At 37.2% G+C, this 18,317-nt stretch overlaps 2 protein-coding genes across 3 annotated transcripts in view; both read right to left on the bottom strand.

Moving 5' to 3' along the window:
* ralgps2 (Ral GEF with PH domain and SH3 binding motif 2) overlaps positions 1-8,253 on the bottom strand; it is a 160,034-nt gene extending 151,781 nt beyond the window's left edge. For both annotated transcript variants that reach the window (XM_079831193.1, XM_079831194.1), the window contains exon 1: positions 8,072-8,253. The gene's annotated coding sequence lies outside the window, so the exon portion shown is untranslated. The remainder of the gene's footprint in view (positions 1-8,071) is intronic.
* Positions 8,254-11,298: 3,045 nt separating this feature from the next.
* Positions 11,299-16,533, bottom strand: coa7 (cytochrome c oxidase assembly factor 7). The gene is made up of 3 exons (XM_079831192.1): positions 16,148-16,533; positions 15,914-16,054; positions 11,299-11,875 (listed from the first exon to the last, which is right to left on the bottom strand). Exons 1-3 carry the CDS (start codon positions 16,251-16,253, stop codon positions 11,433-11,435), a joined length of 690 nt encoding a protein of 229 aa, XP_079687318.1. The 5' UTR covers positions 16,254-16,533; the 3' UTR covers positions 11,299-11,432.
* Positions 16,534-18,317: the final 1,784 nt, after the last annotated feature.

Below are 18,317 nucleotides of genomic sequence, written 5' to 3'. Positions count from 1 at the left end.
GTACACAAATCAGCGCCGCGCTTATAACACTACTTTAAAAGGCATTATACGGAGGTAATGGACAAGAAAATGCCATTGAAACTTTTCTGAAGACAGTCAGTTCCCTTCAGAGATGCATTCATAAACCCCCACCCCCAATTCAATATTTATATGTTTCTTCCAATATTTTGAGCATCATGAACAGTGAGTTTGCTGGTATGTATTTTTCGGTGCTCTCCTTTCCTCTTTGCGTCCGCCTTCAGGGTGTCCCGTCTCTGGCCTGTTAAATGTCATCTTTACAGACTTCGTAATATTTCCAAACAAATGACATTTCGGAAAATGATTGCAATGCAGTTTGTGTACAAGTCTACAACAGAGATCAGCCAATATAAAACAAAAAATGTCTGGTTGCCGTTCGTGCGTTTGGAGCAAAAACTGGCCGTGGATGATGGACGGTCGACCGGTGCATCTCTAGTAAAAGCAGTAATATTATATTCAATAAAATAGCATTATTAAATATTACTAACCTTATATTTTTTCAGTGGCAATGAAAGATGGAGTACATTGCTTTGTGGGATATTGTCCTCCTCTTAACTTTCCGTTATACTTTTTTTTCTTTCAAAATTGATCTGTTTATTCTATGCAAAGTATAGCTTCAACATACCATAAAAAGAGTAGCATTGCCACCGCTTCAAACATTTCCTGAGAAACAGCCATAAAAAAGCACTCAAGAAGGAACTTCTATAATCTGTTAGCATAACTACAGGTCTCGGAACAGTCCTCTAAATTACACAGTTGCAGTAATGACCAGCTCACAAAAGCCAATTTTACAGATGAAAATGGAAACGGCAGCCATTCGTGCGACTTCGTAATCACAGCAGTAATGCATTAAACAACGTCCTGTGAAAATACTGATCAGTTCTTAATTTACAGGGAGCCTGGGGTGCGACAGGCTAATGAAACAGCTGTCGTAATGTCTAGCGAGTGCCCTGATCATTAGACTAATTAAAGAGCCACCCTGCTTAACCTATATCACAGCCTATACGACCGAGAGCAGAAGTAGCCACAGAGACAGACGCACGTGCCTGTTAACCCAACAGATGTTAGGAAAAAGGCTTCAAATGACCCTGTAGCTTAAAATACACATCCTTTCTGGCTCTCCCTACAACACACACCATTATGTGGCGTTCTAACACAGAACACATGCAAGGGAGAGCGATGTACGCACATTACAGAATCATTTACGGACTAAATGTAAACACAAGGCCTCATTCAAGTGAGCGACTGCACACACGCCCATCCTGCGAGGCTCATCTTGAGTTTCAGAAAACCCCCGTCATTTGAGCAGGGAAGCAAAGCAGAACATGATCTACAATCCTCACACACACACTGAGGAGAGGTAGGCCCTTATAGAGGGGGGTCCCGTTTCACAAATGTAATCTACTCATTTTTTTCCCTGCCTATTGTTTTTCTCTCGACTGTAACTTTTTTTTGTTCTTTAAAAAATAAAAATAAATTATGAAACTATATATGTATTGAAACTATACTAAAAACAGTCTAAATTCACAAACACACTTTTGCTGTAAAATATGGCGCTGGTTTGTTGCCGCTTCCAAGGCCCAATGGCAACATGAATTCATTATTCGGCAATAATTATTTTCATGTTAAGGTTGATAACCAAAAACCTACTGATATAAATATTAAAAAAATATGAATTAACAAATTCATGTGAATGTCAAAGTGAATTTGATGTGATGTGTAGAGAATTTAGGAGTCACACGTCATTATAATCTACAGTATGAAATTTGGACAACTACTCATTTAAAATGATTCGTTTGAGTCCCTTTACTAAAGTTGGGATTTTTATTATAAGTATCATACACCGATCAGGCATAACATTAGGACCACTGACAGGTGAAGTGAATAACACTGATTAACTCTTCATCCCCTGTTAGTGGGTGGGATATATTAGGCAGCAAGTGAACATTTCATCCTCAAAGTTGATGTAGAGATGCTCCGATCAGCATTTTTTGGGGCCGATCACCGATTACCGATCACCAAGATCATGATCTGCCGATTGCCGATCACTGCCGATCACAGAATGGCAGGGGAATGGCAATCTTTTATCTATAATCTTGCAGAGTTTGCACCATTTGTAGAAATTAAACTAACTCTAAATTAACCAAGATCAAGATCTTGAAGAACCACCAAGTGTTTATTTTAGAAAATGAGATAACTTAAGGCTACTGTAGGCCATCTTTCCCAAATAAATGTATATAATAAATGTATATAATTATCTCACCTAAATATTTGATCATGCAGTGCATTTTTGTTTTTAAAAACAATTTTTCAGGTAGGTCTAACATTAGTATTGAGGTAAGAAATACTAAAGACATTTAATAAGAAATCAAATGTAAATTAATATTGGTCTTCCCTGAATAAATTAAATTAGATTAATCCTTACACTTAAGGTTGCAAAAGGTAGTCATTCAAGAGCAGTGAGTGTCATAAAGGTTCATCAAACAACACAAGAAAGAGAAACTCAGACAGTACATACATTTGTGTGTATCTGACCATTTCAGCGCAATTTGTACTCGCAAGCTTTTTGTGAGATGGCCTGTGTGTGTGTGTCTCCAGACAGTGCGCGCGAGTGCGGTTTGAACACTGGCAAGACTTAAAAATAAATGCAAATGATAAATTTTAGTGACGATGCGACACTGCCTCGATTGTGCAAAGTGGCAAATCCTGTGTCAACTGTGCAGCTCGATTTTAGTGCAGATGCGCTGATGTGAAGCCATTTGAGCATTTTGAAAGGGAGAGAGGTGAGAGGTGATTCACGCGTGCTGTTTGTGAACCTGCGTCCCACAGAACGTTTTCAAATGACTGCGTAAGTTATTTAATATAGAAATATGAATTGTACCTCACCTTCAGCATTATAATTATTTTACCCGCGCTGGAAAGAGAATGAGACGGTGTCGCTGCATATCATGCCCTAGCTCTCACGGCAGGCACGGGTTTTATGTGTCGTCAGCATGCGATCGGTTCATGAGATCGGCTTTTTTGGAGACCGCCGATCAATCATCCCAAAGCGATTATCGACCGATCGAGATCAGTTGCCGATCGATCGGCGCACCCCTAAGTTGATGTGTTAGAAGCAGGAAAAATGGGCAAGCGTAAGGATTTGAGTGAGTTTGACAAGGGCCAAATTGTGATGGCTAGACAACTGGGTCAGAGCATCTCCAAAACTGCAGCTCTTGTGGGGTGTTCCCGGTCTGCAGTGGTCAGTATCTATCAAAAGTGCTCCAAGGAAGGAACAGTGGTGAACCGTCGACAGGGTCATGGGCGGCGAAGGCTCATTGATGCACGAGGGGAGCGAAGGCTGGCCTGTGTGGTTTGATCAAACAGACGAGCTACAGTAGCTCAAATTGCTCAAGAAAGTTAATGCTGGTTCTGATAGAAAGGTGTCAGAATACACAGTGCAACGCAGTTTGTTGCGTATGGGGTTGCATAGCCGCAGACCAGTCAGGGTGCCCATGCTGACCCCTGTCCACCGCCGAAAGCACCAACAGTGGGCATGTGAGCATCAGAACTGGACCACGGAGCAATGGAAGAAGGTGGCCTGGTCTGATGAATCACGTTTTCTTTTACATCACATGGATGGCCAGGTGTGTATGCGTCGCTCACCTGGGGAACACATGGCACCAGGATGCACTATGGGAAGAAGGCAAGGCGGCGGAGGCATTGAGATGATTTGAGCAAAGTTCTACTAGGAAACCTTGGGTCCTGTCATCCATGTGGATGCTACTTTGACATGTACCACCACCAACCTAAGCATTGTACACCCTTTCATGGAAACAGAATTCCCTGCTGGCTGTGGCCTCTTTCAGAAGGATAATGCGTCCTTTGGTTTAGGAATGGTTTGAGGAGCACAACAACGATTATTTTGAGACCTCCGAATTCCTCAGATCTCAATCCAATCGAGCATCTGTGGGATGTGCTGAACAAACAAGTCCGATCCATGGAGGCCCCACCTCACTTACAGGACTCAAAGGATCTGCTGCTAACATCTTGGTGCCAGATACCAAAGCACACCATCAGGGGTCTAGTGGAGCCAATGCCTCGACGGGTCAGGGCTGTTTTGGTAGCAAACGGGGGACAAACAATTTTAGGAAGGTGATCATAATGTTATGCCTGACCGGTGCATATTATATAAGTAGTCTATCATTATAATGCTCAAGGGTTTTTGATTATTTTAATTAGTTCTAATAACAGTGAAACATTTTTTTTATTATTAAATTATACAAAAAAGGCTGCCACAATCAAATATTCTATGCCGACTGACACTGCAATATTAAAAATAATATTACTACTACTAATAACAAAAAAAAATTGTAATATAATAATAATGTCAAATAAACATTATAATATACTGTGCATCCTTACCTGAAAGTCCCTCACACTGGCCCTGGACTATTCTTATCGTACAGACCAAATTGAAGCCAGAGGTAGAGATCAACAGACAGAAAGGGAAAGGAATCCCACCTGCAGTCATCTAAGAAACAGCTGCACTGGAGCAGTGTTTCAGCTCGAAGCAGCACCAGGATCTGCCTTGCAGTAATTTGAAAAGGACAAAGCTTTCTTATATAGAGACAGGAAGCGCTCAGACATACAGACAGAGAGAAGGAAAGCAACAGTGGGAGTGTAATGGGGATTAAAGCAATGGCAGATTCGCTTCATCTATAACTCGCTTCATAAAACCAAAGCTGTTTTTAACAAAGGAAATTGAACCTTTGCATACAGTTGTGACCTGATTAACAGAGGGACACAAAGACATTTATACTTCTTCTTTAGGCCAGAAACACTCTACGCAGGTGTTTGGCAGTTACAGTCAAGTTTTAAATAGGAAAAATATCGAAACTCTTTGGTCATTTTTGAGCGGGATGCTAACGGTCTAATCAGATTCAATGATCTATGCTAAGCTATGCTAAAAGTGATACCACCAGACCCGGAGATTGGCTGAATGGATTCAAAAATGCTAAAATTCAACTGTTTAACTCTAGGGGAGTTGGAAAATTAGCCTATTTTCAAAAATAGTGGAGTGTTCACACTTGACAAGTTTGGTTTGATTAAAAATAACTCTGGTGTGATTGCTTGGTTAGTGTGGTTCATTTGAATAAGTGTGAACGCTGCTATCCGAACCATGGTGAGCACCCAATAAGAGGACTGAGACCACTGAAAAAGATGGGTCTCGGTCCACTTCCAAATAAACGGTTTGAATGAAATATGACCGCAACACAGACCAAAGACATGTAAACGAACCGAAAACGGGACATGATGTCACAAGATGTGACCCTATAGGACAGAATGCTCAAGAATATGTGTTTTTTCTTGTCATAGTCATGATGTTGCTCATCAAAGTTCGGCACAGGCATCAGAACCTTGTCTCCTCGAAGCAGATCTTAGTTTGTGTGTGATGGAGGGATTCCTGCTGCTGTTTTAACTACTTTAAACATTTTATAAGCTCTTCACAAGTTCTCAGCTGGTCAAAATGCCATCACATGTAGGCTATTCGCATACAATGAGTACATTTAGCCCAGCACACAGCATTGTTTTGGATATTCTGTAAGTTCCGTTGCGAAATATACATAATAAAAGACAACCAGGATCAGGTTGTGAACATATCCCTTTATGTGAACGCTAAGCGGACCAGGACTAAATGTTGTTGTTGTTGTTTTTGTCTGAACCAAGCGAACTGAACTATAAGTGTGAACACAACACACCCTAAAATGCACTGTTTCTGACAACACCAAAGTATTTGATCAGAGCATTTAAGCATCAAGAGCCTGGACCACATAAAAATGGGTCAATGAAACCAACCTGTAGTGACACATTTGATTAAAGGGTTAGTTCACCCAAAAATGAAAATTCTGTCATTAATTACTTACCCTCATGTCGTTCGACACCCGTAAGACCTCTCAAGACCTTTAAAAGGTACTAAAGAAGTCGTTACAAAGTCCATCTCACTACAGTGGTTCTACAATAACTTTATGAATCGGCGAGAATAGTTTTTGTGCGCAAAAAACCCCTAAATAACGACTTATATAGTGATGACGATTTCAAAACACGGCATCATGAAGCTTCGAAGCGTTATGAATCAGTGAGTCGAATCATGATTCGGATTGCGTGTCAAACCGCCAAACTGCTGAAATTTGGCGATTCAAACCGCTGAATCGACTCGCTGATTCATAATGCTTCGAAGCTTCATGATGCCTTGTTTTGAAATCGTCATCACTATATAAGTCGTTATTTAAAGTTTTTTTGCGCACAAAAACTTTTCTCGCCGATTCATAAAGTTATTTTAGAACCACTGTAGTGAGATAGACTTTGTAATGACGTCTTTAGTACCTTTTAAGGGTCTTGGGAGTGAACCGTGCATTGTGCCAATGGAGGCCTTTCAGAGCCATCAGATTTCAACTAAAATATCTTCATTTGTGTTCCTAAGATGAACGGAGGCCTTACGGGTGTCGAACGACATGAGGGTAAGTAATTAATGACAGAATTTTCATTTTTGGGTGAACTAACCCTTTAAGAGTCATAACCCAGCATATTGTATCAAAATCCCAGTGTTTAAGTCACATTTTACAGGCCAATATCCCCTTTTGATCATTACAGTTTTGGTTTACGGTACTTAACATGGCTTTGATTTAGAGTGAATTTATCATATAACAGTGCTCTATTCAGACAGAAGCTTCCTGAAAGGCTGCCTCATTTCCATATATGATCCATAAGTGCTGAGCCAGATGTAATTAACATCTTTTACTACAGAAAGACTCTGAATGGATTCAGTATATTGACCGACAACTTTTATACAAACTATAAGCATAGCCAGAATAAACACATTTGAAGTGGCGCAGAACATAGTGAACAGCCAACTATTTGATATCTTGGGCATCAGATGCTTTTGTAACACACTTATAATTAGCACAAGTCACAACTTTCAAATTCTGTACATTTTAATCACGAAATTCAAACAATATACAATTTTCATGCTGTAGTGCTCAACTCATGCTCAGTATTTTTTTTTTTTCGTGTGTGGATTTTTATATTTAAAAAAATAAATAGAAATTAAGTGTAATAGTTTGGGCTCTGTTGTTATATAATTAACAGTTTGATTAGATTAGAGATCATGAAATATGTTTTAATACCCAGCCCTAACACTAATAATAATAATAGGGGCAAAAAATATAGTTCATAGGTTCGGTAATCAATGATATGAATCATAAAAAACTCTACTTTTTTGTTGCCTTTTTTATTTTTGTTTTGAAATTATGGAGAAAAAAAAACTTTTAAACATATATTGCCTTGATCATGGTAACCATAGTTACAACCAAAATACAAATAGCTGCTACACAGCTACAGCAACTACTGTAAAATAAATCATACTACATAAACATCATGGGATCTCTTTAAAACGGTGTCAGAATTGTTTATCTTTTTATGTGATGTGATGACAGTAGTGACCAATAACACTTCTGAAGTAGTCAATGTGGTAACTATGGTATTTTGGCAGAAAATATGGTTACCATGGAGGATTTTGGAAGAAATAAGCTTGTTCGGAAGCAGCAAGGGAGTGAAATTAACCACCGTTGGTGTTGGTGTGAGAGAGAGTGTGTGTGTGTGTGTGTGTGTGACACACCCCGAGTCGGGTGGGGGGGCATGTGAAACCCCCTCCAGACAAACAACCGTTATCCTGCAGTGATCCACCTCCATCAACCACGAGAATAAACTTAATCCTGCAGATTATTACACACACACGTACAGCAGCCGCGAAAGCGTAGCCTGTTCTCAGAAGAACCGTGCGTTATCAGGCAAAAGTCGGCCAACTACATGTAGCCGGCGCATGACACACACATGCACATGAATTCCCTCCTGAACAGTCGCATCTCCAGTCCGTTAACAGCATGTCGCCGGTCAGAGCGGCTCCAGTCGCTATTAATCTCATCATAGGCGTAACTGCTGTAGCCTGTTAGCTAACATCCCGCTCACAACCTCACACTGCGCATCACCAGCAACTGAAAGGCGTCAAACTCACCGCTTCACCTTCCGTGCTTAACTCCTGCGCGGGGATGCTGTGACCGTTACTCCGTGCTGCACGCGATGGTTCAGCAAACTAATGTAAACAATTATAAAGCAACAACAGCCGCGCGCCTGTTATGTTCCAGCAGGAGCGGCAAATGTGCGTGTGTGTCCGTTGATCCGACAGCGGGCGGGGCTACGGGCTCAGTCAAGATACTGCTGCGGTGTTATTGGAGGATAGAGTAAAATGGGCGGGGGCTACTGGCTCAATCTGATGCTGCTGCTGCGTTATTGGAGAACAGCTGAGAAAGGGCGTGGCTTCGGTCTGCTTCTGCTGCTGCAGTGCCATTGGAGCTGAAGACTGCCTGAGCATCATAGCTATGGCAATATAGGATTTAACGATTCCAGAAATTATTGTTTTTAATACTTTTAAGGATTAAATATTTGGAGAAATTGCAATATTGTAACTTCTGTCCCAAGGAGTCGGTTGAAAAATGTAAGTAGTAGCCTACTAACTTACTTGCCAGCCAAAGGTACACTGACTTTTGTTGAGTTTTCAGATCTTTTAGAGGCAGCAATAATACATGAATATATTTAATACAACTATATACAAAAACTATTATACACAATAACAAAACGTATAGTAACCTTATAACCTGAACTTAATTCAGACATTATTTATTTTTATTAGGGGTGTCAAAAGATTAATCGCGATTAATCGCATCCAAAATAAAAGTTTGTGTTTACATAATTATATGTCTGTGTACTCTGTTAATTATTATTTATATATAAATACACACACAAGCATGTATATATTTAAGAAAAAAATATTATTTTTATATATAAAACATTTATATGTATATATATTATAGATTATATAAATGTATATACAGTATATACATGCAAATATTTCTTAAATATATACATGAATGTGTGTGTATTTATATATAAATAATAATTAACAGAGTACACACACATATATTATGTAAACACAAACTTTTATTTTGGATGCGATTAATCGAGATTAATCTTTTGACAGCCCTACTTTATATACAATACCACGCAGGGCTCGACATTAACGCTTGTCCTGATTTTTTGAAGGGGCAAGTGAAAAATTATTTTACTTGCCCGACTGACAAGTATCCTGGTTAAAACGTCAAAACAAAAAATAACTAGGGAATCACCAAAGTGCTATAATGATTCTGCATTCAGTTAGTGTAAGTGGCGATCGATAGTGGGTCATATAAAACGAACTGACAAGGTTGCGCTGTTGACGCTCGCGCTGCCTCTCGAGGAGAAAATCGAAAACAAATGAGCGCCACTCATACAAAGAAACTCAGTTAACATACACGGTTAAAATTGTGTAGTTCTTATATTTATAACATATGATACAGTTAAGCAACTTTACACTCTAAAAAAAAAAGGCTCGTAATCATAGGGGAACCTTTTTTAGTGCTATATAGCACCAATTTTGGTGCTTCAGTGGTTCTTCAGCGGTTCTTCAGAGGTGCTATATAGCACCTTAGTCAAAGAACCGGTGAAGAACCTCTGAAGAACCGCTGAAGAACCTCTGAAGAACCGCTGAAGAACCACTGAAGCACCAAAATTGGTGCTATATAGCACTAAAAAAGGTTCCCCTATGATTACGAGCCAAGAACCATTTTTGGTGCAATATAGAACCGTTTTTTTTTTAGAATGTACACTAACAAGAGTGTTGTTTTCCTGAATACCATCATGACTGAAAATGACGCTGATTTCATACGCCAGTTCCATAAACAATTATTTAACATTAACTCACTTACATTTTAGATGCAATATGGACTGTTTTTGTTCTATTTCAGCAGTGAAAATAGTTCCAAACAAATATCACAGCAGAACCGTAACGCATCTCCCAGCAACAGCGTGTTACTGAATGATTTTTTAATGAATCAGTTGAATCAAAGATTCAATGACCTATTCGTAAACGACCACCAAATTCTTGAATGAATCAGCCGTTTGAACGAATCGATTCAATGACTCGCTCATTAAGACGGTCACATGCTGTCACCTACTGGCAGTTTAGTTTCATCTTTCCAACATTTCTTATTTGTATTTACAATTTTTTTTTAAATAATTTCTTAACATTATTTAATGCAGTTGTAATTTTTCAGTGTAAATTATTTAATTTGATTGGTAACAGCCTATAGTGTCTTATTCTAATTTAATTTATAGATCAAATTTAAGAATATAAAAGGAAATCTGAAGCATATCCTATATTTAATACGATTATGGAAAAATGCCCTTTATAAAAAGGTACAAATATGACAAAGAGGCATATTTAAATATGTCAAAGCTGATTAGACACTGGTAAGAATATTGCTTCAGAATAGATTATATTTACAAAAAAAATCTGGACAAGTTTTAGTGAATGCCAGATTCCTGCCACGGACTAAAACCACAGAGACTACGTGACAGGAAGTAATAAATTACTGTTTAGTAAGATAATATTATTGGCTCATTCGTTAAGAATGAAAAAGAAGTAATAATTTACTTAATACTTAAATTAACCAGTTCATCCGTCATTTGTTCGGGAATCCGATGACAGAGGTCGTGCTGAATGTTTCTGATTCACTGAAAAGAATCGGTTCATCGGAGTCATTTGTTCGGGAATGAGATTACACTGGTCAGTGGTGGTCATGAATGTTTCTGATTCACTGAGTACCGCCTCATTAGGCTCATTCGTACGGAAATTGGATGACACTGAATAGTAATGCTGTAAACAATGATATGGTGTTTTCATACACACAAATATTACTGTTAAAAGGAGGCAGAGAGGGGGAAATAAAAAAGTGAACATTTGATATGCAGTCAAAATCCATTGTATATGCAGACTCAATTGAAGGGAATGAAGTGGACACTTTAAAGTATAAAATGTTTAGTCTGTGTCAATGAAGAAATGAATGTTCTTTGCAGTCTATAGTAGCAGATAAGAAGTTTGCCAGAAACCCTCAGTTTTGGCTGTGCGTATTCAATTTCGCTTGAGTATGCTTCCATCTAGTGGCCATTTTTACGTACAGCACCTGGTAAAATAAATAAAAGCTACTGAGATCCATGGATTCGATTCTAATTCAGACCAACGGAGAATAGTAGAATAATTTAAATAATCTCTAATAATACATCTATTTTAACTCTCACTTTCTAGATTATCTTACAGTTTCTGTATAACATCAACCTAGATGAACAAAATCACTCTCAGACATTAATCAGTTATGGCAGAACAGCATCGAAGAATTTATTTATGAACATTATTTATGCTGCTTTTATATCCATGATATCAATACAGCAAGGCATAATAATTGAGTTTGAAAAAAAAAAAAAAAAGTCATTGTTATGTTATCTCACTCCCCAAATTTTAGTTGCCTTTCTTTCTGCTGTCCGTGGAGTTCCTTAGCTCTGTTCTTCAGCTCCTCTGCTTTCTGATCATCCTTCTCCGTCCCATCGCCCAGTTTGTACATGCGGCTGGCATTGGAGCAGCCCCACACGTGTCCCAGCTCACAGGCTCGCAGGGCATACTTTAAAGCCAATGACATGTTTTTGTCCAGCTCTGGAGATCCCTTGATGAAAAGGGCGCTCAGGTTGAAACAGCTGGGGGCGAAACCGCCTTCACACGCCTTCTCGTAATACTGTCGAGCCAACTTTGCGTCAGTACCCCCCTCCATGCCTCTCCCGTCATGGGCAAGCAGAGCTACGTTGTGACAAGCGTCCACCGACTTCTTCCCTTTGCTGTTGCATGCCTTCATAAAGCAGGAGTACGCCGACTTTAAACACTCCGTCACACCACCTGATGTCACAAGAAGTTTTAAGTTGTTAAAATGTCAGCTGTGGAAGCTGTTGCTAATAGAGTGAGGTCAAAGACTAATTCTTCACTGGTTCCCTCCAGATTTTCCTATGTACAACGTTTGTTGTACAAGGTATACTGCACACACTCACACACACCCCAAACATTCTAATCTAGTTACTTATTAGAAACATGTGTTTTCAAAAACAAACATAACAGCTTCAAAATTCACGGTATGGATGTGTGTAATTTATTTTGTAGAGCAAAATGTCCAAGTATATCATCAACTTATGTTTACCACAGACCTTATTTTACTCATAAATTGAAAAACCCATTATAAAAACCCACAGGAAAATCTCAAGGAAGCCAGTGGAGAATTATTCTTCTGGGTTTTGACATCACAACTGTCAGGAAATGAACGTACACAGCTGGATTACATTCTGTTTTTCATGTAAATTTGATGTGAATTAAATGTTTAATATTCATTAATCAATTAACATTTTATACAACATTAACATTATTAATAATAATTTTAATATATAATCTTCATTTTATATATATATATATACACATATATATATATATATATATATATATATATATATATATATATATATATATATATATATATATATATATATATATATATATATATATATATATATATATATATATATATATATATATATATATATATATATATATATAAATAATGACTATTTAATTTAGTTATATATTTGGAATATGGACATATATATATATATATATATTTATATATATATATATATATATATATTTTTTTTTTTTAAACATTCTATTTTTGTTATAAAAGTATATATATATATATATATATATGTATTTTAATGATTTCAAATTATTTCCTTATGATTTTTGGCATAGAAAATATGTAGTAAATAATTTTTAATTGCCTACATTTTTTTTAACATATATATATATATATATATATATATATATATATATATATATATATATATAAGTTAAAAAAAATGTAGGCAATTAAAAATTATTTACTACATATTTTCTATGCCAAAAATCATAAGGAAATAATTTGAAATCATTAAAATACATATATATATATATATATATATACTTTTATAACAAAAATAGAATGTTTAAAAAAAAAATATATATATATATATATATATATATAAATATATATATATATATATATATATATATATATATATATATATATATATATATATATATATATATATATATATATATATATATATATATATATATATATACTATTTTATATACTATTTTATATTTTATATGATTTACATATATTTTGAAAATGAAAATAAAGCGTAATATTAAAATAATTTCTAAAATAATCAAAAAACAGGAATTTACAACAGATTTGCTTTGTCAAAAATAATAAAGGAATAATAACTGAATATCTAATTAATATATATATATATATATATATATATATATATATATATATATATATATATATATATATATATATATATATATATATATATATATATATATATATATATATTCAAACAAAAGTTCTATCACCGTCCTGTTGGCAGTGATGGAGTAGGCCCTACTCGAGTCCTGGACTCGGACTCGAGACTCCGTTCTCTGGACTCGTGACTCGACTTGGACTCGCGGACTGATGACTCGTACTTGGACTCGAGTCTCGAGGATATATAAAATCGCACTTGAGCATTCATCAAATTAATTACGTTGTTTCTGACTAAATAGGTTATCAAAATTTGATATAAGTTGTTACCCAAGACCGGCCGTGATCTATTTTTTTCCCTCACAGACACTGCTACCGCTGGCTCTCCTTGCTTGACAACACACTCACTGACTGACGTCACTCACTTTACGCCGCATTCTTGTGCATTATTCGCGGAATAAAATGTTGACATTTGTCGTGAAGTTCGCCTACACGGATTTTGCATCTAATGCTGAAAAGAGCAGCGCTAAATGTTGTGTGTGTAATCGCACAATTGAGGAAAAGACTGGGACAACTTTAACAGACATCTGTCACGGATGCACCCAGAAAAGTAAGTAAAATGCTTTCCATTGGCTAACATTAGCTTAAAAAAAAACTATTATTGCCTAATGCATATATGATAATAAACAGAGGAAGCTAGGCTTGGGCGATGTCTGCCTATTTGGCATCAGACGTCGACGATGTACAGTGAAGCGAATGTACAGTGACGTGACAATAACTGCCAGATTCAAACTGTGCTTTCTGCAATGTCTGGCGCTGAGCCAAAGACAGACGCGCTCAGCGCTTAATCCCGTTTATGTTTATTTTAGATTTCAGATATTTAAATACATATCATTTATAGCAAAACAATACATTTATAGTTTGTAAAATACACAATGGTGTCTATGGAAGCAGCAATAAACAACCTTTCAAATATATTTGCCGACATGACATACACTACAGGTCAAAAGTTTGGACACATTACTATTTGTAATGTTTTTGAAAGAAATTTCTTCTGCTCATCAAGTCTGGATTTATTTTATCAAAAATACAGGGGGAAAAAAATGTAATATTGTGATATATTATTACAATTTAAAATATTTTGTTTTCAATTTATTATACTTTAAATTATAATTTATTTCTGTGATGCAAAGCAGAATTTTCAGGATCAATACTCCAGTCTTCAGTGTCACATGATCCTTCAGAAATCATTCTAATATTCTGATTTATTATGAGTGTTGGAAACAGTTCTGCTTTGCATCACATAAATAAATGATAATTTAAAGTATAATAAATTGAAAACCAAATATTGTAAATTGTATAATATATCACAATATTACATTTTTTTCTGTATTTTTTCTGTATTCTCGAACACGGGACTCGACACGGACTCAAACTCAGGTAATGGTGACTCGACTTGGACTCGACTCGGACTCTTCTTTGGTGACTCGGACTTGGACTCGGACTCGGAACACTGGGACTCGAGACTCGACTCGGACTCGACAGTTGGTGACTGGACTACAACACTGCCTGTTGGCGAGACGCTTGGTGCTCTTTTTTTTAATCGCCTTTTTATATCATATATTTTAGTAATAGTCATAAATTAGGTATCATTTGAAAGCTTACAATCTCAAAATTCTTTGGGAACTTCTACTTCTAATTTGGAACACAACTTGGGTAAACATGGATTTGATTTTATAGTCATTTTAGAGTAAAAAAATATTTTGTAAAATATATATTTTATATACAATAAAAAATATTTAGTACTGTACATTTAGTTTACAGTAAATTTAAACTTCCATAACTTTTTCATACATTCTTTGTTTGAAGTGCTTTTTTCACTTCAGCTATAATCTGCTGAGTGTCTTCTTCAAATGTAGGTCTGTATTCCAAGGCATTCTTGAATTACAACCATTTAAGTTTCAATAGTGAAGGACGAACTAAAATTCTGAAAAGAATTAACCAAGTGGAATTTTTGTTTATCCAGTAGGAAGTTCTTTGATGTCATTACACACAGAGAAAAAGGGATTCAGACTTGCGCGGGCACCAAGCCATTCACTGCCATTATAAAGCTTGGATGAGCCAGGACATTTTTTATTATAACTCTGATTGGATTCGTCTGAAAGAAGAATGTCATATACACCTAGGATGACTCGAGGGTGAGTAAATCATGGGGTAATTTTCATTTTTGGGTGAACTATTCCTTTAAAATGACCACAAAAAGGTTCATAGTAGTACCTTAAGGTACGTATTTATCCTCTTTAATTTGTACTACTAATATGCACCTTTTAGGAGTAAAAAAGGTACAAAGATGACCTTTTAAGAGTACTGCTCAGTGACAAGCTGTTGTACCCCTAAAGGTACCATTTTGACACCCTTTTTCTCTCTGTGTAGGATTGGATCAAAATAATGACAGAAATTTAATTATGCGATTAGCATTTAAAAAATGTGACTATCTTGGCAATAGAAACATGCTTAATAATACAGTTTTTATACAGTATTTTAATATGACTAAATACTCGTTCGTGGGAAGGATTTTTCCTAAACTCTACTGGCTTTACCTTTGCCGGTGACATGGTAAGCCCCGAGCTTATAGCAGCTCTCTCCGAAGCCATTCACCTCGCAGTTGTGCTTGAGAACCTGGGCTGTGGCCTCATAGTTCTTCTTCACACCCTCCAAGTAATCCGCCAACCTCTGACACCCTAGAAACAGAAGAAACAGAGGTGGGGATCATATGAAGCTGCTATGAGAGCAGTTCAGCACCAGCACGAGAGGGACAGCGCTCTTCCGCCAACCTTCAGGGTCTTTCTCCCGGTGGCACTGGTAGCTGTACTCCACTCCTAAATTATCCAGGAACTGCTTGACCTCCTGTTCGTCCTCAAAGTTGATCAACCCGGCCATGTGTTCATAGATTTCCGACCCCTTACATACACCGGTGGAATGTCCCACGTCAAGGAACTTTTGACCTTGGTCACTGGTTAGTTGCGCAAGAACTTAAGAGAAAAATATAAACATAAAGGAATAAAAACGCGTTAGTCTAAAACCTATACATTCGTTCAGTTCAGTTGAGACATGCGTTATCAGATATCCACAATTATGAAACCGTTACATCAAAACGTGCTAACACTACACATGCACAGAAGTCAGTCAAAGACCGCTTCCTACTTCGCTCAATGTCACCAACGGGCTTCCGTACCGTAGGCGCCGCCCACTGTGCTGTCTCATCGTAGCAGTAAAGTAGTTTGCTGTGGATATGCTGAAATGTAATTACTCCACTGCTAAATTACTCATTAAATTGGCTAGATTTCATCAACAAGCTCTGTTAGCCTGGAAATTGGTTTACAACCACAGCTTTCCCTTTAAAAAAAAAATAATATTAATGTTAGAAATAGGCCAAGAAGATCAATCTTTTTTTGATAAATGGTTTAATAAAAATGTTTTTGTTGTTGATCAATTAAATCTGTTATCTTATCAAAGTTTTATGAATATCTACCAATGTCCTGTCCAGAATTTAACTCGGCAATATCAAGTGGATTAATATGTTTGATGAAAGCTTCCCTTGCCCATGAGTAATTTATCCGTCAACTCTCTCAGTCTCGAAACTTAATTACAGAAGTGAAATTTTTGGGGGGGTTCTGGTCAGATAACATTCAGGAAAATATGGTTATTACCAAATAAATACTGCATACCCAATAAAATAAGAGAAGTGCATTTTAAAATTCTGCGTAATATATAGGCTACCCTTGTAATGCACTTTTGTCCAAATACTGTGATGTAGCTGACATAGGGTGCATCTCAATCAGCTCTCTTGTTCAGTAGTTAGGGCACTGATCAGGGAGTCAGTCCATGGACTGATTCCCTGATCAGTGTCCTGACTACTGAACTAGGGAGCTGATTGAGACGTACCCATACACTATATTGCCAAAAGTATTGGGACATACCTCCAAATAATTGAATTCATGTGTTCAATTACTTCGATGGCCAAAGATGTATAAAAATCAAGCACTAGGCATGCAGACTGCTTCTACAAACATTTGTGAAAGAATGGGTCGCTCTCAGGAAGTCAGTGAATTCAAGCATGGTGCCGTGATTGGTTGCCACCCGTGCAAGTCCATTAGTTTCCTCACTACTAAATATTCCACGGTCAACTGTTAGTGGTATTATAACAAAGTGTAAGCAATTGGGAACAACAGCAACTCAGCCACGAAGTGGTAGGCCACGTAGAATCACAGAGCAGGGTCAGCACATGCTGAGGCGCACAGTGCACAGAAGTCGCCAACTTTCTGCAGAGTCAATAGCTACAGACCTCCAAACGGCCTTCAGATTAGCTCAAGAACAGTGCATAGAGAGCTTCATTGAATGGGTTTCCATGGCGGAGCAGCTGCATTCAAGCCTTACATCACCAAGTGCAATACAAAGCGTCAGATGCAATGGGGTAAAGCACGCCGCCACTGGACTCTAGAGCAGTGTAGACCTGTTCTCTGGACTGACCAATCACGCTTCTCTGTCTGGCAATCCGATGGACAAATCTGAGTTTGGTGGTTACCAGGAGACTCGCCCGACTACATTGTGCCAAGTGTAAAGTTTGGTGGAGGGGGATTATGGTGTGGTGTTGTTTTTCAGGGGTTGGGCTTGGCCCCTTAGTTCCAGTTAAATTAACTCTTAATGTTTCAGCGTACCAAGACATTTTGGACAATTTCATGTTCCCAACTTTGTGGGAACAGTTTGGGGATGGCCCCTTCCTGTTCCAACATGGTCCATAAAGACATGGATGAGTGAGTTTGGTGTGAAAATATGTCTTATTGGTTGGAGACAAAGATTCATTCACTGCCCACTTTTTATAGAAAACATATTATGTTTTATGTATTATGATAAAAAATAAAAAGACCCAATTTGTTGGAATAATAAGATACCTTGGTCTCTTAGAAGAGGAGACCCCTTCTTGTTTTTATTTTAAATATTTTC

Source organism: Gobio gobio (assembly GCF_949357685.1).
Source record: "Gobio gobio genome assembly, chromosome: 12".
Taxonomy (NCBI): Eukaryota; Metazoa; Chordata; class Actinopteri; order Cypriniformes; family Gobionidae; genus Gobio; species Gobio gobio.
The sequence above is the reverse complement of the archived record's forward strand: the minus strand, read 5'-3'. Positions and strand labels throughout refer to the sequence as shown.